We start from the raw sequence: 23,659 nt of genomic DNA on the forward strand, positions 1-23,659 counted from the left end.
TATTCAGATCAATTTACGAAGAGTTATTTGAAATTCAAACAGCTTTTGCCCTTTTCCCTACTACAGCAAGTGCTCGGAATCAGACGGTCATGTTTTCTCCTACTGGCGCATAGATATAAAACAAAATACAGCTGTTTTAAAGTGTAACGGTCGGGCTTAAAATAAAAAATCAATTCTTTATTTTTATCTGGTAAACAAGTAATAGGGATGCTAATCAGGCAATCCAAAAGTTAAATTCACTATTACTTTTCTTGTTGATAAATGATCATTCCCCAGTTTACCTGATTCTTATTTGGTACACACAAAATATTGTACACAAAAAGGAAGTTGCAGGGCATGCTGGGTTGTCCTTTTTTGCTTCTCTACTTTCCCCTCAGACTTAAGTAATGCAGCCTGATTGGCTGAAGCCTCTTTCCCTCCTGTTTTCCCCTCCCACACCTCTGTTACTTTCTGATTGGCCAATATTTCTCATGCTGAGACAATGCACTTTCTATAGTGGAGAGAGGGCAAAACAGGCAGAGGAGAGTAGGGGAGGAAATGACATCAGGATTGGCTTCAAAATAGCCACAGTTAAAATGGGAAATGTTAAGAAGGATTTTCTCTTTTTTTACTGTAGAAAAATCACTTAAATCAAAATGTGAACAGCAAGTATTTATCTACTTATATGTGTTTTTTTTCTGAGATAGTATGGCTGACAGCTCCTCTTTAAGGTAAGAGGTAGGCCACTGAAGGTTTGTATAGGGGAATGACATTCTGGCATACCATTCAATCAAATTGGTTCTCCCAAATTTGTAATGCCCATATAATAATTCTATCTGTTGTTCACCCTATATTATTAGGGATGGCCCTGCTTAGGAGAACTCATGGAGAAGCATGTGATCAGTTTGATCAGCTGATAGATTTGTAAGGTCCTGATTTGCTGTGATGACCTCCTGGTTTTACACACGATCAGGAACAGCAAATAAGAGTCTTACAAATCTATCAGCTGATAAAACTGGTCACATGCTTCTCCATGAGTTCTCCCAAGCATTGCCATCCCTAAATATCATCAGTGTGAAAAACAATAGTCCCCACCCTCTCCTCTAACCCCGCCCCTCACAGTACAGGTAGAGCTGGCAGCAGAGGTTAGCATGTTTATGTCATCTCCGGGACAGCAACTTGTGATCAGTGCAGCTGTCACAATCAGTTCTGCATATGACATTCCCATACCTCCCAACATTTTATATGTTGAATCCGGGACACTTAGGCCACACCCCGGCCACACCCCCCACCCCTAGCCACGCCCACCTTTTTTTTCTTTTCTTTTTTTAAATTAATATTTTTAATTAACTACTCCCGAAAGGGAGGCGCATGAGGGTGCAAGTGGGTGGGTGGGGAGGAGGAGGGTGTGGGTGGCCAGAGAGGGGGGAAAAAAAACCCTGATCGAGGCACCAGCTTGGGGATGCGTATGCGTCATGGATGCCCGCCGCTATTAAACTTCTCCCTCCCTCCTAATGTGCCCCCCAGTGTCCCCTCCCCCCCCCCGCAGAGTAAACAAATGTGCAGCGGGGCAGGCTGTAACTTTTACCGTTGCCTCTCCGCTGCGTACTGGGATCCCATCTGCTTTTCTCGCGGCTTCCTGTCACAGGAAGCCGAGAGAAAAGCAGATGAGATCCCAGTACGCAGCGGAGAGGCAATGGTAAGAGTTACAGCCTGCTCCGCTGCACATTTGTTTACTCTGCGGCGGGGGGGAAATGGGACACTGGGGGCACATTAGGAGGGAGGGAGGGAGAAGCTTAATAGCGGCGGGCATCCATGCCGCGTATGTATCCCGGGCTGGTGCCTCGATCGGGGTTTTTCCCCCCTCTCTCCCCAGCGGCCGGGACAAAGGGGGGGCAGAGCGGGATGGCCCCCCAAAATCGGGACCGTCCCGCCGAAAATGGGGCGGTTGGGTGCTCTGCATTCCATATGGCAAATCTATAGAGGGAGGGGAACGACTTTAAAGTGGATCCGAGATAAACTTTTACTCATTGCAGAATTGTGTTCCTTTCATATAGTTTATAGGGCATTCCTCAAGCCCAATACTTTTTTTGTTTTGTTTTAATACTCCAATTCCCTATAAACTAAACAAGCATTACCCACAGCTCCTTTTGTGCCTTGGCATTGTAGCAAGGGTTTATGGGAGCTCAGTCTGGGCAGGAGGAGGAGGTTACTAGCCAATGATTTCAGAGGGGAGCAGGGAGCAGGAGAGGGGACTGAATTTACACACAGGCAAGTTGATAGCATCTCCAGCCCTCAGCCTGTGACAAACAGAACATGGCCGCTCTCATTGTATCACAGGAATAAATAATCATAAACTTTTGAAGCTGTTTGCAGCTAGATTTGCTTTGTAAACTATCTAAACATTAGATAAGATATATAGACATGTTACTTGTTATAGTTAGTTTTTCATCTCGGATCCGCTTTAAAGCAAACCTATGAGATTGATGGAGGAAAAGTTAGATAATTAACTCAAAATTAGATACTGGATTCTCCAGAGGAATTCCATACCCTCCTGCAGACCACCCCTTCCTACCGGCACCCTCCGAAAGCTCGTGGTCCGTGCTTCAGTACGTGAACAAGCACAACCGCACTGCGCAAATGCAGGGCGGCTAACTCCTACGCAGTAGCGTGGATCCTCCATAAAATTCGAGCCAGATTAGCTCCATTCTACAATGCAGTGGGAAGCCCTTGTTTATGAAGTTTAGGGAGAATCCAAGCACAGGAACGGCGAAGTCAAGATTCTGGATTATGCAGAGGTAAGTATCTAAATTTCAAAATTGGGCCATGTGTTTCCCTCCAGGTACACTTAAACCCATTAGCAGCTTCAATAGAGTTACCGGTATCTCGTTTAATATAAATGCATTTGACCTCAGTCGCGGCAGAACGCATATCGTGCTGTAAAGTCTTGGAATGCTTTGATGTCACTCTGCTAGCAGAGGATATAGAAACTGAAAGCAGAAGTCCTCTGTTATTGTCTCACACTGCCCCCTAGTGACAAGTGGACATAAATACACATTACACTGTAATGGGCACTAATTAGAAGCAGGGAAACGTAACAAATAAGAACTAAAACAATGTGCTAAAATAAATTGGCCTGGAGCACTTGCAAGCCTCAAAATAAATTGGTTGCTAAAGGGTTAGCTGTAATTCTGATTTTAAAAATGTTCCATGCAATTACAAGGCAGAGCAGAGTCGAGGTCACTGAATGGCCCCCAGGTTATTAACCCGGTGGAGGATGCGGGTCATAGTGCCATATACAGTATAATGCAGAGCACATGACCTGGAAGCGTTCCTTTGTGCTTGTCCTCTGAAGGGCAGAGAAAGGCAGAGGAGCAGCTGGGGCAGATGTAAGATATTCTATTAATAAAGCATTCTGCTGATGGCTTATTGAATCGTGTGTATTCTGGAGGTCACTAATGACAAAGGAGCAGCAGCTGCATCACTTCAGGTAAAAGCTTCTTGTCCCATTTCCAGGCCAGCCATCTCCTCCCACAATCCACTGCACCGCATCCCACAATGCCACTCTGCCCCCTGCTTCACCCCTAGTGCTTGTTATCTCTGTTCTACTTGAACATGTAGCCATATGGCTGAACGTTATACTACCATGCATGAGCCACGCCGTAACTTAGGTATTGAAGCACGTTATATAGGGCACTACCGGCGCGGCGTATCGCAACGTGGGGAGTGTGAACTGCCCCATAGATTAACACTAGGCTGAGGTGTGCTGCAGTAAATTTGATGACCCCCACTTCCTCCTCCTGAGTGAGGATAATTAACATGTGAAGAGAGTTTTCTGCCTATTGATCGTACGATAGTGTAAAGTGCGATCCATGTGTAGAGAAGATCACACACTCCACACACACACCTACACACACCACACACCACACACACTGTACACACACCTACACACACCACACACCACACACTACACACACTGTACACACACCTACACACACCACACACCACACACTACACACACAGTATACACACACACAGTACACACACTGTACACACACACACTGTGCACACATACACACAAACACTGTATACACACACACCACACACACACACTTTCTCTCACACACCACACACACACACCCACTTCGCACACACCACACACACACACACCACATACACCACACACAGAGATACACCACACATACACACACCACACACAGAGATACACCACACACACACACATACACACCACACACACACACACACCACATACACACCACACACACACACACCACACACGTACCACACCACACACCCATACCACACCACACACACACACCACACGCATACCACACACCACACACACACACCAAACACACACACCACACACACTGTACACACACCTACACACACCACACACCACACACTACACACACTGTACACACACCTACACACACTACACACACAGTATACACACACACAGTACACACACTGTACACACACACACTGTGCACACATACACACAAACACTGTATACACACACACCACACACACACACTTTCTCTCACACACCACACACACACACCCACTTCGCACACACCACACACACACACACCACATACACCACACACAGAGATACACCACACATACACACACCACACACAGAGATACACCACACACACACACATACACACCACACACACACCACATACACACCACACACACACACACCACACACGTACCACACCACACACCCATACCACACCACACACACACACCACACGCATACCACACACCACACACACACACCAAACACACACACCACACACACACCACATATACACACCAAACACACACAAACACACTACACACACGCACACACACACACACACACCAAACACACACCACACACATACCACACACCACACACACACACCAAACACACACACCACACACACACCACATATACACACCAAACACACACAAACCACACTACACACACACACACACACACCACACACCAAACACATACCACACCACACACACACCAAACACACGCACCACACACACACACACACACCAGACACACCAAACACACACACTATAGATACACACACCAAACACACACACCACACACACACATACACACACACCACATATACACACCAGACACACCAAACACACACCACATACACACACCAAACACCCACACACATACACACACACTACACACACACCAGATGCTAAACACATACAGAGGACAGCTGAATAATACAGTCACATTTGTGTGTGTGTGTGGGGGTGGGTTACTCACGGACACACTTGGGGATCCTGTCACTCCATTTGGGAGTTCCTGTGTCGCGGTTGTAACAGGTGAGCATCTCGCTGCCTTCCAGCGTGTACCCCTCATTGCAGGAATAGTGGACATGAGAGCCAATCGGAAAGCGTGGATCAAACGCCCTGCGCACGCCATTGGCGATCTCTCCGGGGTCCGCACAGTTTAGTACTAGAAATGGACAGGGGGGTTGATCAGTACACGAATACCATGTGCGATATTATTATTGATTTATAAGGCGTCAACATATTCCGTGGTGCTGTACAAAGCAAGAACCATACATGGGGTACATAATAATACAGGCAATAATATACACCAATATACAAAATGCAGGATTGGTACAAAATACAGAATTGATAATTACAGTGAGAAAAGTAACATGATGAATAAAATGTGTAATAAATTCCAAGACACAAAAGGGTGAGAGAGCTCTGCCCTTGCAAGCTTACAATCTAATGGAATAGGGAAGGAACAAGAGGAGGGGTAGTATACAATATGCATACCCAGAGGCTGTGTGATTTAGGTTATCTAGTAGGAGTACAACTTGGCCTTAGGTCAAAGGGGGAATGGCCTGAGCCAGTGCATATGCTTGTCAGAAAAAGCGAGTTTTGAGAGAGGGTTTAAAGATATTAAAGGTTGGGGAGTGACGGATGTGATGTGGCAGGGGATTCCAGAGGAGGGGTGAAGCACGTGAGAAATCTTGTATACATGAATGCGAGGAGGTGTTTCTAGAGGATGACAGAAGAAGGTCATGTGCAGATCTGAGATTGCAGTTGGGTTGGTATCTGGAAACTAGTGAGGAGATGTACAAGGGAGAGAGATTGTGGAGAGCTTTGTAAGTTAGGGATCCTCAGGTTAATTGGTAGCCAGTGAAGAGCTTGACAGAGAGGAGCCGCAGAGGAAGAGCTTCTCCTCACTGTCAAGAATTAGAGCTGGAATTAATATAATGTTGTTGACCACCTCCAGGCAGTTAAAGGACCACTATAGCTAAAAATTGTAAATACACGTGTACACATACATATATGAAGAACATTTCTCCCAAAATAAAATGTACCATTAATTATCTTTTTCTATGCTGCTGTGACTTACAGTATGCAGTATAAATCTGACAGGTTTTGAACTAGTCCATCTCCTCATGGGGATTGTCAGTATTATTCTTTACAAAAGTCTCCCTGGAAAACACCGGTATAAAGATGTCAGCCAGATTCGCTACTCATTTGCACACTATTCAAGCAGTTCGGCTAAGCAATTATCATTCATCAAGTGCTTTTGAAAATAAAGAAATCCTGAGAATCCCCCATGAGGAAATGGGCTAGCGAAAAACCTGTCAGATTTACCAGATTTTTACAACCTACTGTAAGTGACAGTGATGAAGGAAAAAAATTTTTATAGTGCAATTCTCTATGTAACAAATGTACATTTTATGCATATGTATATGGACTTTAAAGTGTAACTGTAGGGGAAAAAAGTTCCCCATTTATATAGTTACCTCAGTAGAGGTAAGAATAAAAATGTGGCAGTAGAGGTAATTATATAAACGGGGCAGTAGAGGTAAGTATATAAATGGAGCAGTAGAGGTAAGTATATAAACGGGGCAGTAGAGGTAAGTCTACATCTCTACTGGAGAGTTTGCCTGTAGCTACACAGAGGGCAGACAGGTGGTGCTCACTCACTTTTCTCGCAGGTGGGCGGCAGGTTGCTCCAGGACAGATCCCATTGGCAGGTCAGGATGTCAGAGCCGATGATGTCATAGCCAGGCTCGCACTGATAGGTCACCACTGTACCGCGGATGAGGTCGGGGTGGGAGGACGTCTTCCAGCCAGACTGGATATCTGGCAGGGCGGAGCAGGTGTCATTCCTGGGCACCTCTAGAGGAAGAATAAGTATTACTATTATCATTTCTTACTAATGAAGCAACTAGCCAATCAGAATATAAATACTGACGTGAGTAAAGCAAGGCTCCAACGCTAACACTTACCATATTGCCAACCAAGTAATGCTCATCGTCTCACCCAAAATCCAAACACAGACATGAAATCCCCAGTATGGACACAGATTTTTATATAAGCCTTTACTACAACATTATAGTTTGAAAAAATACAAAAAGAAAAATTAAGTTGCACCAACTTGTCTCCTTCTCAGAGACCTACAACTACAATTCATGCCCCCCCTCCCCCGCCCCCCAGTGAAACTTTGATGGCTCTGCCCAATTTTAACACCCCTTCCCTTGCCTCCCTCGGGTGCCCTTCACAGCCTCGGGGCCCATCTCACAAGGGTCAAAAATTAATTATGGCCATCATGATCTTAACACCAATAACAAGTGTAGCCACAAAAACACCTGATCTGAAGGATGGGCCCCTGTTTCAGAGGAAGGGAAGGTTGGAACCCCTCACTGCTCTGGGTCCCCTGCTAATGCAGATGCTGTTCCCCTTTACTTCCGCCTTTCACTAACGTTCCCCGCTTTTTCTCCAGAGGAAGGTTACCATCCCTTGGCCGTGGGGAGGAGTTTTAAAGCCTATCTGGCGAGTATTGCATCCTTCAGCTCATTGGATCATCTCTTTATAAACCCTTAAGGGCACAGCAAAGGGCAAACGGTAAGAACTATAGCCGGTTGATTGGCCAAAATGATTCAACAAAGTTATTGCATCACATTAAGAGAGTCTGCAAGATCCAAAGGAGGTGCATGCCCACTCAACGAGAAGGGTGGCAGCATCCTGGTCTTTTTTTTCAAAACTGTCAGTTGAAACGGTTTGTAAAGCAGCCAGTTGGTCGGCTGCTCATGCTTTCATATTTTATTATCATACTAGTGACCTAAGCCCGTTTAAAAACGGGCTCTAGGTCTGTCACCGACGCGCGCACCCGCCCGGTTGGCCCGTCCCCTGGTCCGTCCTGCGTCCTGTCCCAACGGCTGTCAGTGCAGGACATGCGCATTAGCGCAAAAGCACTGACACAGGGACAGGACGCAGGGACACTTGCCTTTTATTAGGTAGAATTCATTCTGCATCTCTTTGATTTCTGAAAAGCTGTTATTTCAACTATGGAATTTACTGTACATTTTTAATGTCCAAGTAGGATGCCACAATGTCTGTCCAGGAAAATGGAAAATGTTATACTTACCAACAGTAATTTTCTTTTCCTGGAACTTACAATGGCGGCATACAAATCTCTCCTTCTGTGTGCGTTCGAGGCTGGGGAGGGTGTTTCTTTCCATTTATTAAGTGCAGAGCCAGAATCCAGTAGTATGCCACCATTGTTTGTTTCAGAAAAGGAAAATTACTAAAGGTAAGTATACAATGTTCCAGTTTCTCTCCTTAATTGTATCACTAATTACATAGTTAGGAGTCAATCTGATCATTTGCCCTGCAGCAGTTAATGATATCAGTTAGCTTCAGTAAAGCTGGCCATACACTAGGCCGATTCTCCGCCGATCGGCAGCAGATTCGATCACTGGGATCAAATCTGCTGTCACATCGTTCAATATCGATCTATTTCGTCCCGAAATGGATCGATCCCGTCGATCGCTCCGTGCGGAAAATTACAGTCAATCGCCCACGGGTAGGGAGCACGACGCTAGCGGCGTTCGAGTGCCAGACGACCGACGCAATACAGCTGCAATACATTACCTGCTCTGCCGGCGTGACTCCCCAGGTCTCCGCTGTCTTCTCCGTTCTGGTCTGGTCTCTGAGTCCGGCATGCTTCACTGCGTCCTGTCCCGGCAGGAAGTTTAAACAGTAGAGGGCGCTCTACTGTTTAAACTTCCCCCAGACAGGAAGAAGTGAAGCATGCTAGACCCGGGGACCAGACCAGAGCGGCGAAGAAGACAGCGGAGACCTGGGGAGTCACGCCGACGGAGCAGGTAATGTATGAAGGGGGGGGCGGGGGGAGCGGCGGCAGCACCACCACCACCACAGATTGTGAACGGTTTCAGGCTGAAATCGATTCACAATCTAATTTGCACTAAAGGCAGCCATACGATCCCTCTCTGATCAGAATTGATCAGAGCGAGATCTATCTGTTGGTTGAATCTGGTGGCAAATCGACCAGTGTATGGCTACCTTAGGATGTCAATATGCATTCAAAAGACATCAGAGCAGTCTTATAGTGTTTCATTTCATTTTTTACTGTGTTTAATGCATTTAAGCAAAAACATTAATTTGATTTGAAGCCCACTTTACGTCAACTGTGCATGAAGGGGAGAGGCAAGATGACAGGTCACCTTAAAAAAAAAAAAACAAGACCAAAGGATGCTGATCAAATCAAAGTTCATAAAAATGTAGTTAAAAATGTTGTTATAAGATGAGGTTGCTAAAAAAAAAAGCAACCAACCAGACGAGCAGGTGGAGACCTTTAAGCCCATCTCCATTTAGGTGGAACTGTGTCTTGCTGTGGTTGCTCTCTTACAAAAAGGTGATGGCCCCAGTTAAACCATATAAAGCTGGGGCACTGTGCTCTCCAGGGAAGGGGATTGAAAACAATGGGGGAGGGGAAGAGGCACCCAAGAAATGGATAAAACTAAGTTAAAGCAATTAGAACTAGAGGTAGCTTGCCTCAATAGATGACACTATTAATAGAACAAAAACTGTTTATTTAGACAGTGACTGGAAGCATTTTCCACAGGCCCACTTTTGCTCAGAGCTCGGTTTTGCTCTTGCACTGGCACAATTATTGGCCCGATGAAATGGGCAAGTGCCCGTGAAACGCATTGCCATCCACTGCCAAAATAATCACTTTTTGCTCCATTAATTGTGTCATCTATTGAGGTAAGGCACCGCTTATATTCTAGTGTAGCAGGTGTTATATAATTATATCTTCAACATTAACACTATTTCTCCTCATGCCCAATGATGCTAGTACAAGGTGGGTGTGGCCTTATAGGGTGATGGGCGTGGCGTGGGGGCGTTACCTTTGAAGTGAATGATGAATCCTTGGCTCAGGCTGAACACTGGGTCGTTGGGGTCAGACTGGAATTGGATGGTCACATCATTGGCAGAAGAGAAGAGGTTGAATCGCTGGTGGACGCCCATGTACTGCCCCAGGACCCGCGCTGTGAGGTCATCCCCATCGTATACTGTCAAGGCATCGCTCCGCCTGATGTTCAGACTGTGATGGACAGATAATGGATTGGCTACATGTAAGTCTCTGTCATCTAAAGGAATACTCCTAGCATTCTCACATTGCTACTGCTTACCCATTCCCTCAGTACTCACCTACCTCTGGTTTCCCATACCCCCAGAACTCACCTCCCCCTGCTTTCCCATACCCCCAGTACTCACCTCCCCCTGCTTTCCCATATCCCCAGTACTCACCTCCCCCTGCTTACCCATATCCCCAGTACTCACCTCCCCCTGCTTACCCATACCCCCAGTACTCACCTCCCCCTGCTTTCCCATACCCCCAGTACTCACCTCCCCCTGTTTTCCCATATCCCCAGTACTCACCTCCCCCTGCTTTCCCATACCCCCAGTACTCACCTCCCCCTGCTTTACCATATCCCCAGTACTCACCTCCCCCTGCTTTCCCATATCCCCAGTACTCACCTCCCCCTGCTTTCCCATACCCCCAGTACTCACCTCCCCCTGCTTTCCCATATCCCCAGTACTCACCTCCCCCTGCTTTCCCATACCCCCAGTACTCACCTCCCCCTGCTTTCCCATACCCCCAGTACTCACCTCCCCCTGCTTTCCCATACCCCCAGTACTCACCTCCCCCTGCTTTCTCATACCCCCAGTACTCACACCCTGATTTTTCCATACCCCCAGTACTCATGCCCTAATTTCTCACGCCCCAGTACTAACCTCCCCTGCTTTCCCATACCCACAGTATTGCCACTGCTTTCCTATACCCCGGTATTCACACTCCCCCTGATTTCCCATACCACCAGTACACACTCTCCCACTGATTCTCCATACCTGCAGTACTCATACCCCTCCTGATTTCCCATACTCCCAATACTCACACTGCTACTGCTTTCCCATACCCCCTGTACTCACCCCCCACTGCTTTCCCATACCCCCAGTACTCACACTCCTGATTTCCAATACCCCCAGTACTCACCTCCCCCTGCTTTCCCATACCCCCAGTACTCATCTCCCCCTGCTTTCCCATACCCCCAGTACTCACACCCTGATTTCCCATACCCCCAGTACTTACCTCCCTCTGATTTCCCACGCCCCCAGTATTAACCTCCCCTGCTTTCCCATACCCCCAGTACTGCCACTGCTTTCCTATACTCCCATATTCACACTCCCCCTGATTTCCCATACCACCAGTACACACTCTCCCCCTGATTTCCCATACCTGCAGTACTCATACCCCCCTGATTTCCCATACCCCCAGTACTCACACTGCCCCTGCTTTCCCATTCCACCAGTACACACTCTCCCACTGATTTCCCATACCTGCAGTACTCATATCCCTCCTGATTACTCATACTCCCAGTACTCACACTGCCCCTGCTTTCCCATACCCCCGCTATTCACACTCACCCTGATTTCACATACCACCAGTATGTACTCACTGCCTGATCTCCCATACACGCAGTACACACTCTCCCCCTGATTTCCCATACCCCAGTACACACACTCCCCCTGATTTCCCATACAAGCAGTACTCACACTGCCCTGCTTTCCCATATCCCCATTACTTACTTCCCTCTGATTTCCCATACCTCCAGTACTCATCCTGCCCCTGATTTCCCATACCCCCAGTATTAAGCTCCCTATCATTTCCCAACACCCGCTGGCAGAAGTTGGGAGGGGGCAGACATAATTCCTCCTTCTCCATGTACCCCCCTCTTATGTCCCCTAGCAGAGCTGGCGCAGCGGTGCTCTTTTGTAAAGTTCTCACCTGTCCATGCGACGTGTCCATGCTTCTCAGAAGCCATCTCCTCTCTACTTCCTGTTTCCCTATGTGTCGTGCAGGGAAACAGGAAGTAGAGAGGAGCTGGCTGCCAAGAAGCATGAACGTGTTGCATGGACAGGTGAGAGATTTACAAAAACTAGCTACTCTGCCAGCTCTGCTAGGGGACACAGGAGGGGGGCCCATGGAGAGGGAGGGAGGAATGATGTTGGCCCCCTCCTTCTGCCAGCAGGTGTTGGGAAATCATAGGGGGCAGCAGCAAGAAAAAAAATTGGCATCAGGCAGCAAATTGTGTAGGACCGGCCTGGGTATCAGCATTAGAGAAAACAAATATGTTATACATCCTGATGTCCTCACATCTCTATCTCCAGCAGCACCCGCCGGTCCTCCTGAACGTGAATCCCCCAAACACAGTCCTGGCCCTTGGCGTAATTCTGCGGCCAATCAGGGGAAAGGATCACCCCTGCTGGCTCTGAGATCTCTCCTCCGCACAGTGCTGTAACAAGCAGGAAAATACATTGTTAAAAGACAGATTTAAAGGGTACCTGAACTTGTTTACATTTATAGTAATCTGTCTGCCCTTCCAAAATGGATGAAAAATTTGAGTCGTACATCTTACTTTATATAACCGGATACAGTCATCTGGCCACTGTGGCCTCCTACCCACTGCACAACACAGGGACCTAGCATTTTCTATAACATTAAATGCAGAGGATCAGTTCACCGCCAGGGACCTAGCATTTTCTATAACATTAAATGCAGAGGATCAGTTCACCGCCAGGGACCTAGCATTTTCTATAACATTAAATGCAGAGGATCAGTTCACAACCAGGGACCTAGCATTTTCCATAACATTAAATGCAGAGCATCAGTTCACAGCCAGGGACCCAGCATTTTCTATAACATCAAATGCAGAGGATCAGTTCACAACCAGGGACCCAGCATTTTCTATAACATTAAATGTAGAGGATCAGTTCACAACCAGGGACCCAGAATTGTCTATAACATTAAATGCAGAGGATCAGTTCACAACCAGGGACCCAGCATTTTCTATAACATTAAATGCAGAGAAACAGTTCACAGCCAGAGACCCAGCATTTTATATCACATTAAATCCAGAGGATCAGTTCACAACCAGGGACCCAGCATTTTCTATTGCATTAAAGGGAACCTTAGGTGATATGGAGGCTGCCATATGTATTTCCATTTAAACAATGCAAGTTGTCTGAATATCCCCTTGGTCCTGTGTTTTTAATAAATTCAGCCCAGAAAAAGCATGCAGATCAGGTGCTCTGACTCAAATCTGACTGGATTAGCTGCATGCTTGTTCCAGGGCTGTGACTCAGACAGTACTGCAGCCTTAAGATCAGCACTACACCAAGCACTGTATTGTCTAAAAGGAAAATAAATATGGAAATCTCCTTATAGCCTCGGGCTGACTCTAAACACAGAGGATGAGTTCATAACCAGGGACCCAGCATTTTCTACACCACTAAGGCTAGGATAACAGTGTAACTGCAGGAATGCAGTGGCACTGCATGTTGTCTGCACTTTGCACTGCATTAAGTAAAGAATACAGTCAATGATAAGTGTGCCTCACTGTTATTGTATGCGTTTTGTGGTAACCTACTGCAGGCACCATAATACAATGCTGCACGCTGTTATGCCGCAACGCACCATGGGGAACATAGCCTAACGGCAGAGGATCAGTTCGCAACCAGGGACCCAGCATTTTATATAACATTAACCAATTCCCTACCCCAGTAATTTTCCCCGTTCAGCTCAATTCTGATTACTTTAGCAATAACTCTATCAATAATTATCACAACTAAATGATCTATATAGTGTTACTGTTTTTTTTTTTTCAGGACAAATTAGGCTTTTTGTGGCTGATATTAGTTTTTTAGTGTAACCTTATTTTCCATGCATTTTAAAAGGAAAATAAGAAAAAAAGTGAAAAAATACACAATTTATCCACTTTCACACATTTTATTTGTCTATCCCTCCTGTTTATTTAAACAGTTCATTTGTTTTGATAATGTATTATATGTAACAATTAAGTAATGTATACAATCTGCTACTGTCTGCTCCTGGACTGTGTATTTTACACTTGTTTACTAATTATCTCTGCCATTAAATTCCCATGAAGGAGGAGTTAGGTTTGCTGAAATTCCTTTTTGAACTCTGTAGTGATGTTATCAGGTCAGAGATAAATAAACAGTGTTATCTAAGATTTTGTAGGGAAGAGAGTGCAGAGACTTATTTTCACGTCATAGGAACAGGAAGTGGTAAATGCAGGGAATCAGTTCACAACCAAGGACCCAGTATTTTCTAGATCAAGCTTAGTAATGGAAGCTGTCATAATATCTCAGTATAGGTCGCCGCACTGGTCTAAACATGGCTCATCATCATCCTCTGTCTCTGGTCCTTGGAACAAGTTGTACAGTAAACACACTTCAGCCTCTTCACACTCCGCTATCTTAAAAGCTTGCCATTACTTCAGCCATCAGCTGAGTGGCTCTGAAGAAGGGGAAAGTAGGGCTAGGATTTAACTCCAGCAGACGCGCGTCTAAGTGGCTTACTGACTGTTCTAAGCTGGTGAAAAAAACCTCTGCCCGATCTCACTCCTCCACAGACAGGAAACAGTTATTTCAGAGTCCTACATTAGTCGCCATGGCAACTGGAGATTGTTGAGAAGCTCAAGAGCAACAAATATATATATATATATCTCGGAGCCCCTCTTGTCCCCCTACAGCTGTGTGCGTAGTGCAATAGCAGAGACGTGTTTATAAGGTAGCTGTCACTTGGCCAAGGTCGCCTATTCGGTCCGCTAGGTTCAGCTCATCATAAAGGTACCCATTAAAGAGGCCCTGTAGTGACATACAGTAGAATGCAGTAAATTATACAGGATACCCACTTATACGTCAGATATTCCAGTTTCAGTATCAGAAACATTTCCTATAGCTCTATATTGCTGTATATTGTAGCCCCACCCTCACACTGAGGCTTAATTTAGGCTATTTATTATGCCAAATTCTCCCCACCAGAGAATTCTGGGAGACCAACTATATTTCTACTTTAGAACTCTCATTAAACAAACATTCTGCAGAGATCACCTGCCCTGCCCATACCAAAGATGTCACCATGTGGTAAATGTCAGACTGTAAATCAGGGAGAGGAAATATTTTACAATGGGCAACCACTGACTAAATAGTTTATAAAAGAATATTGTAAAAAAAAATAAAAAAAGCAATTTTATTTATTATGTTATTTTGTCTACAGTTCCTCTTTAAAGGGGAACTAAAGTAAGAGGTATACGGAGGCTGCCATATTTATTTCCTTTTAATCAATACCAGTTGCCTGGCAGCCCTGCTGGTCCTCTGCCTCTAATATTATTAGCCATAGCCCCTGAACAAGCATGCGTTTCAGACTTTAAGCAGTGTATACATACACGTCTATTTCTCAGGTCACATGTCACCTTGGCATTCCTTTAAAGGGGAACTGAAGTAAGAGGTATACGGAGGCTGCCATATTTATTTCCTTTTAATCAATACCAGTTGCCTGGCAGCCCTGCTGGTCTATTTCTCTGCAGTAGTATCTGAATAACACCAGAAACAAGCATGCAGCTAGTCTTGTAAGTTCTGACTTTAATATACAAATACTGTAACTTTTCTGTGTTCCTTTTTTTCTTTGTATGCCTGAAGAAGTTAACATGTATGTAAGCAAGTGTCAATTTCTCTCCAGTCGGGACCTAGTCAGGCTATAACCCTCCCTAATCAGGAATTACAGTCATAAAGCTTTTTCCTGTCAGAGAAAAACTTCAGAGAGCAGGATAGAGATTAAACAAGTCAATAGTTCATAGAAAACCTGAGATGGTTACTAGCCTGTATTTATACTTACTTGGGGATTCCTTCAGCCTCATGTGGTCTGTGGGCTCCCTCACCATCCTCCTGGGCCTCTGCATTCTCCCATTATCTTGTCCGCTAATCTGGCAGGTTGCGCTCTTTTTGCGCATGCATGGCACAGCTGTGTGTGAACCCCCCGACTGCCCGCGACTGGCCAGATTACCGGCGGTGATAATGATAGAATGGATCGGCCCGAGAGGACAGCGAGGAGGCCACAGGTAAGTATAAATACACCACTATTCATCATCTCAGGTACTCTTTACAGGCTTGTTAAAATGCAAACGTGGCCTTTTTCCCTTGTGAGAAGTACTGGGTGGAAAGAAGGAGATGGAAATATTGGGGCACTGGACTTAGAGGGTTCCCTCTACTGAGGTAAGTATCACATTTGGGGGGGTGGAGGAAAATACAGGTTCACTTTAATGAAAAGACAGATTCTGACATAAAAAAACAGATACCTAGGAAGAGGGAAGCCTCTTGTTCCTTCAGAGGCTTCCTGCGTCGTCCTCCTTCAAACCACCGCTGCTGCCAGGGTCCCTCTTGAAGTTCGCTTGTACGTCATGAGCATGACCATACTGAGGGCCAGATTTGCACTCTTTACCGCCCTAGGCCACTGTCACCAGCCGCCCTCCTTCAGTATAGGTAGCGAGATGACCCCTCCCCCCTTCCCTCTAGTATAGGTAGCCAGATGTCCCCTCCTCCCCCAGTATGGGTAGCCAGATGACTCCTCCCCCCTTGCCTCTAGTATATGTAGCCAGATGACTCCTCCCCTTTCCCTCCAGTATAGGTAGCCAGATGACTCCCTTAATCCCTCCTTTTCCCACACTCCCACCTTTTAGTATAGGTAGCCAGCACACCTCCACACCGCAGCAGCCATCAGTGTCACTCATTTCTCAGCTTGTCTCCAGTGCAGAAGCTTCCTCTTCCTTTCCGTCTCTAATGCTGCCCAAGACCATTGCCGCCGGCCACAATGCAAACGTGTACAGAGAGCAAGGTGGCTGCTGCACAGGTGGCTAGCAGCAGAGTACTGCGGTCAGGTGCTCGCCTGATCTCCCTGCATTGCCTTATTTGCAAGCTTGCAAATACTGCACCAGTTTAGCCTGCTTCTTTGACGCCCCTGCTCCTGTGGTGCCCTAGGCCATGGCCTAGGCCGGCCTTGGCCTAAATCCGGCCCTGACCATACTGCACCTGTGCAAGTATGACCGCGCCTGCGCTGTAGAACGGAGCCACTCACGGGAAAGTGGCTCTGGCTTACAGCACGACAGCACTCGTACATGGCAGGAAGAACAGCCATGATAATATATCAGACAAGCTCTTATCGGATGTATTGCAGGGTCGGAAACGGAGCATCCCGAGGCTTCCCTATTTGTGGGTACGTATGTGTTTTTTAGACCACAATCCACCGGTACACTTTAAACACTTCCATAGCAGAAGTCTAAGGCCCAGAGACTTCATGATAAAATGTAACCCACTCACTCTGCCGACGCTATGACAGCAGAGCTCCGTTAGCCAGTCAGGAGCTGATATCATTGGCCCCTGATTCTGTAATCACCGTGAGCCAATCGCAGTGATCACAGGGTCACAGCCAATGAAATCGTCTCCTGACCGTCTTACGGAGCTGCAGTGATGGGAGGGCTGCGCGATCGGCGGACGGTATCAGCAGAAGCATGAAAGACGGAAATCTACGCCCTGACAGGGATAACAGGTCCGAAACACAGTGTAATTATTAATTACCAAGATCTGAATGGAGTTAAATAAACACAAAATATTGGATATCCTTCCAGTCATATTAACCGCCATAAACAGTATGTTGCATAATTGGTCCCGGGATTGGACGTTGGCCAGGGGGCGTACTTTACCTTTGCAGACTGGTTCACTTTCATTCCAGTGAGGGTCAGCTGGGTCTATACACTCGATGACAGGGGGTCCCTGTTCCAGCATGTACCCTGCATTACAGGAGAAGGACACCAATGTCCCCACTGAGAAGAGGGGGTCGGTGGAGCTGAAGTTGCCGTGAGCCAGGAAAGGTTCATAGCAGCGAGTCTCAGAGAAGACTAGAGGGGAGAGACGGAAAATAACATCAGTAAGAAATATGCTGAGCTACACAGGGGTGACTGAAGGAGTGAGAGAGAAAGTAACATCAGTAAGATATATGCTCAGCTACACTACAACACAGGGGTGACACTGACCGGAGGAGAGAGAGAGAAAATAATATCAGTAAGAGACATGCTCAGCTACACTACAACACAGGGGTGACTGGAGGAGTGAGAGAGAAAGTAACATCAGTAAGATATATGCTCAGCTACACTACAACACAGGGGTGACACTGACCGGAGGAGAGAGAGAGAAAATAATATCAGTAAGAGACATGCTCAGCTACACTACAACACAGGGGTGACTGGAGGAGTGAGAGAGAAAGTAACATCAGTAAGATATATGCTCAGCTACACTACAACACGGGTGACACTGACCGGAGGAGAGAGAGAGAAAATAACATCAGTAAAAGACATGCTCAGCTACACTACAACAGAGGGGTGACACTGACCAGAGGAAAAAGAGAAAATAACATCAGTAAGAGACATGCTCAGCTACACTACAACACAGGGGTGACTGGAGGAGAGAGAAAAATAACATCAGTAAGAGACATGCTCAGCTACACTACAACACAGGGATGACTGGAGGAGAGAGAAAAAATAATATCAGTAAGATACATGCTAAGCTACACCACAACACAAAGGTGAATGGGGGAGAGAGAGAATAACATCAGCAATAGACATGCTCAGCTACACTACAACACAAGGGTGACTGGAGGAGAGAGAGAATTATTATTATTGATTTATAAAACGCTACAACACAAGGGTGACTGGAGGATAGAGAGAAAAAATAATATCAGTAAGATACATGCTGAGCTACACTACAACACATGGGTGACTGGAGGAGAGAGAGTGAGAAGAATAATATCAGTAAGATACATGCTCAGCTACACTATAACACAGGGGTGTAACTAGAGTCATTCTGCAATTTCCTGTCCTAGAATAACTTCCTTCACTATACAGAGCACACTTGCTGTGATTATTATTATTAATGATTTATGTTATACATACCTCCCAACTTTTTGAAATAAGAAAGGTCACTTAAGCCATGCCCCTGCCGCACCCCTAACCACGCCCCCACCACACCCCTAGTCATTGCACTGGTCCTTTCTATCCTGGTTCATTTTGCTTTGTGCTAATATTTTAAAATAAGAAATATATCAATTTAAAGGATGGGAATAAAGTTTCAAGTTAATTAACTCATTTTTCAGTAAAAACAAACAAAAAAACCCATATATTTCCATAGATCTGTACATCAGTCCTGAAAGAGGGACAAATGAGGAAGAAGGAAGGACTGTCCCTTCAAAAGAGGAACAGTTGGGAGCTATGGTGTTATATATTAAATATAATAAGCTTTCTAATAGTTTTTACTGCCAAACATACCATATTGAGAAAACAAACAAACTGGAAAATGTTTTTTTTCTCAATTCTAAGATCCACGAAGGTCCATGCTTATACAAACTAGACTAAACTCGGACAAGGCGACCACTAATGATAACCTATGCTGAGAATCTTGTGTGTGTAAGGCAGTCCCAGCATGTTGGATCATTTCACCCAAATGCTGCCTGACTGCAATGTTTTAGTCTGCCCTCCACCCCCTTCCTTGTGTGCTGCACATCGGCCGCCCACCATAGTGACAGAACACATGGTGTGTGTGTGTGTAACACCACCACCCTCCCATACACGGGGTGTTCTAAACACTCCTGGCTGCGTAAGCATAACAGGTGGTGCGTGTGTGGCGAGCCCAGAGGCGTAGCTATGGGGGGCAAGGGGATAAGTATGTCCCTCGGCGCAGCACTTAGATGGCGCTCAGCATGGCCACGTGCGTGAGAGGTGGCTTGCTGGCTGCCCAAAGTGCCCCTTCTTTCCTCCTTCCCTCTGAAGAGAAATGCAGAAGCGTTAACAGCAGCAGTTAAAAGCAGGACACATCTGGCTATCTGAAGAGGGGCACACCTGGCTATGTAATAGGGGGCACACCTGGCTATGTAATAGGGGGCACACCTGGCTATGTAATAGGGGGAACACATGACTATGTAATAGGGGGAACACCTGGCTATGTAATAGGGGGACAGCTGGCTATGTAATAGGGGGCACACCTGACTATGTAATAGGGGGCACACCTGGCTATGTAATAGGGGGCACACCTGGCTATGTAATAGGGGGAACACCTGGCTATGTAATAGGGAGAACACATGACTATGTAATAGGGGGAACACCTGGCTATGTAATAGGGGGACACCTGGCTATGTAATAGGGGGCACACCTGACTATGTAATAGGGGGCACACCTGGCTATGTAATAGGGGGCACACCTGGCTATGTAATAGGGGGCACACCTGGCTATGTAATAGGGGGAACACATGACTATGTAATAGGGGGAACACCTGGCTATGTAATAGGGGGACAGCTGGCTATGTAATAGGGAGCACACCTGACTATGTAATAGGGGGCACACCTGGCTATGTAATAGGGGGCACACCTGGCTATGTAATAGGGGGAACACATGACTATGTAATAGGGGGCACACCTGGCTATGTAATAGGGGGCACACCTGGCTATGTAATAGGGGGAACACATGACTATGTAATAGGGGGAACACCTGGCTATGTAATAGGGGGACAGCTGGCTATGTAATAGGGGGCACACCTGACTATGTAATAGGGGGCACACCTGGCTATGTAATAGGGGGCACACCTGACTATGTAATAGGGGGCACACCTGGCTATGTAATAGGGGCACACCTGACTATGTAATAGGGGGAACACATGACTATGTAATAGGGGGAACACCTGGCTATGTAATAGGGGGACACCTGGCTATGTAATAGGGGGCACACCTGACTATGTAATAGGGGGCACACCTGGCTATGTAATAGGGGGCACACCTGGCTATGTAATAGGGGGCACACCTGGCTATGTAATAGGGGGCACACCTGGCTATGTAATAGGGGGCACACCTGGCTATGTAATAGGGGACGCAGTTGCACATCAGACTAAACAGCATTTGTACATTTGATTCCACCCATGACCACAACCACATTCTGATGCATGGCCACGCCCACTTTGTCCAGAGGTGGGCGCAAAAACTGTTTTTGTCCCTGAGTGCTGAAAACCCTGGCTATGCCTCTGCGGAGAATCTTCATTTCAAGAGCATGGAGATGACAGTGAGGGACCACATGCACCTTATGGGGCTGGAGGAAGCCCCCAGTTGAGTATAAATAAAGCCATAACCGCCATCTCAGGTTTACTGAGATGTCCGCAGCCTATCTGAATCGGGGGCTACTGCGCACTCGCTGTCCCAGGCATACGCCTCCTCGATGGTGTAATGTGCATGCGCAGTTTGCACAGACTTGTAACCACACATATGCAGAACACTCCTGGCCTCAGGAGTGCGATCCAAGAGGCGTGTGTCCCGAAACAGCGCATGTGCAGTAGCCCCTGGGTTGCGGACTTTAATTTGGCTGCAGCATGGATCAGACTCAGAGGACACACAGAGAGCTGAGAGACTACAGAGGAGCCCCAGGAAGGCCCAAGGAAGAAAAATCCTCTTATTTCTGTGAGGCTTTAGGAACATCTGTACCTTCATAGCGGAGGCTGAGCAGCAGAGGTACAGCGGGGTTCTCTGACACCAGCTCAATATACAGAGACTGGGCGTCGCTCAGCAGGCCTCGTTCCGGGGCGTCGTCTATATCTGAATCATAGATGAGGGGCGAGAGGGTGGAGCTCCCAGAGTGCACCACCAACCTGCAGGAGACAGAGACACAGGAGAGGGAGATACAGAGAGGAAAGCAAAAACTGGAGGGCACACCAAGCAAATCTCCTCTCCACAGAATAAAGGAAAAGTTTTTTTTGAAAAAAAAAAAACCTTGCAAAATTGTGCTCGTTAAAGTGTACCTGTCACAAAAATGGGCCTGTTGCGCATCTGTCCGGTGATATACTGTGTACCTGACATGTACCCGTCCCGTGAGATAAAAAATGTATATTCCTACCAACAAGGTGTAACAGATGAATCCTAGTATAGTGCACTGGTTATATCATATCAGTGTTTAATTAATTATGTCAAATGTGACAAGAAGGAATAACCATTTCTCAGCCCACAGGGATATTATATTAAAGGGACTCTGTAACAAAAATGTCATTGTGTTTTCTACCATCCTACAGGTTCCTAAACCTATTATAATGTTCTCTGGTTTACTGCAGCACTTTCTACTATCACCATCTCTGTAATAAATCAGCTTATCTTTCCCCTGTCGGACTTGTCGCCCTGTGTCTGGAAGGCTGCCAACTCTTCAGTGTGATCTGCTATGCATGCCCCCTCTATGCACACTCCCCTGTGTGTGTGTGTGTTATTTACATTAGCCAGCTTTTCTCTGCTCTCTTATCTTTTACAAGCTGGATAAATCCTCTGTTCACATACTGATGAGTCACATACTGCAGAATTACAGACAACCAAGCAGAGCTGTCTACAAGAAGAAACAATCAGCTTGTAACTCTTCAGTGAGCTGCAGGGGGAAAGAAACAAACAAATGATCTCTTGAGATTCAAAAGAAAGGCTGTATACAGCCTGCTTGTGTATGGATGTATTTGCTATGTGTGGACATACTGTACATCAACCTACTTCCTGTTTTGGTGGCCATTTTTTTTGTTTACAAACAAACTTTTAAAAACTATTCTTAACCACTTTTAATGCGGCGAGGAGCGGCGAAATTGTGACAGAGGGGAATAGGAGATGTCCCCTAACGCACTGGTATGTTTACTTTTGTGTGATTTTAACAATACAGATTCTCTTTAATATTATTTTGATGTTTCATATCTACATGTAGGAGAATAATATGAGAGGAGAACAGTTACAATGCAAATTAAAATGAAAGAAATATTTAGAAAGTTTATTTCAATGCTGAAATTTACTGGGGGCTAATACACTATTTTTACTTTCTTAAATGAGTGACATAAAAAATATTTTAGGTTATTTCCTGTTCTGAGGATACATGGCATTGCCTCTGGGTGCTACACAGTGGCGTAGCTAAGGAGCTGTGGGCCCCGGTGCAAGTTTTACATGCCCCCCCCCCCCCCCAAGTACTCTATACATAGCAATTGATACAGTGCACCACAATCTGCCAATGGCAACTGCAGTGTCAGAGGTGCAAGAAGGGGATGGGGAACAGTTTGTTAATGATTACTACTATTTAAAGGAATACTGTAGGGGAGTCCGGGGGAAAATGCGTTAAACTTACCCGGGGCTTCTAATGGTCCCCCGCAGACATCCTGTGCCCACGCAGCCACTCACCGATGCTCCAGCCCCGCCTCCGGTTCACTTCTGTAATTTCAGACTTTAAAGTCTGAAAACCACTGCGCCTGCACGGCCGCGCCTTCCCTCCCGCTGACGTCACCAAAAGTGTATTTCGCAGGCCCAGTATGGTCTGTGTCTGCGCAGTACGCTCCTGGTGACATCAGGGGAAGTGAGGACACGGCAACGCAGGCGCAGTGGTTTTCT

The 23,659-nt window shown here is 46.2% G+C and overlaps 1 protein-coding gene across 2 annotated transcripts in view; it reads right to left on the bottom strand.

Moving 5' to 3' along the window:
* The window catches only part of SEZ6L2 (seizure related 6 homolog like 2), a 97,703-nt gene that overhangs the window by 14,582 nt on the left and 59,462 nt on the right, over positions 1-23,659 (bottom strand). For both annotated transcript variants that reach the window (XM_068243790.1, XM_068243789.1), the window contains exons 8-13: positions 21,746-21,909; positions 17,934-18,128; positions 12,530-12,668; positions 10,218-10,414; positions 6,988-7,182; positions 5,294-5,485 (exon numbers count right to left, since the gene is read on the bottom strand). In XM_068243790.1, the coding sequence (XP_068099891.1) occupies positions 5,294-5,485; positions 6,988-7,182; positions 10,218-10,414; positions 12,530-12,668; positions 17,934-18,128; positions 21,746-21,909 (1,082 nt within the window). The remainder of the gene's footprint in view (positions 1-5,293; positions 5,486-6,987; positions 7,183-10,217; positions 10,415-12,529; positions 12,669-17,933; positions 18,129-21,745; positions 21,910-23,659) is intronic.

The sequence above is a fragment of the Hyperolius riggenbachi genome, chromosome 7 (genome assembly GCF_040937935.1).
Source record: "Hyperolius riggenbachi isolate aHypRig1 chromosome 7, aHypRig1.pri, whole genome shotgun sequence".
In the NCBI taxonomy this organism is placed as follows: domain Eukaryota; kingdom Metazoa; phylum Chordata; class Amphibia; order Anura; family Hyperoliidae; genus Hyperolius; species Hyperolius riggenbachi.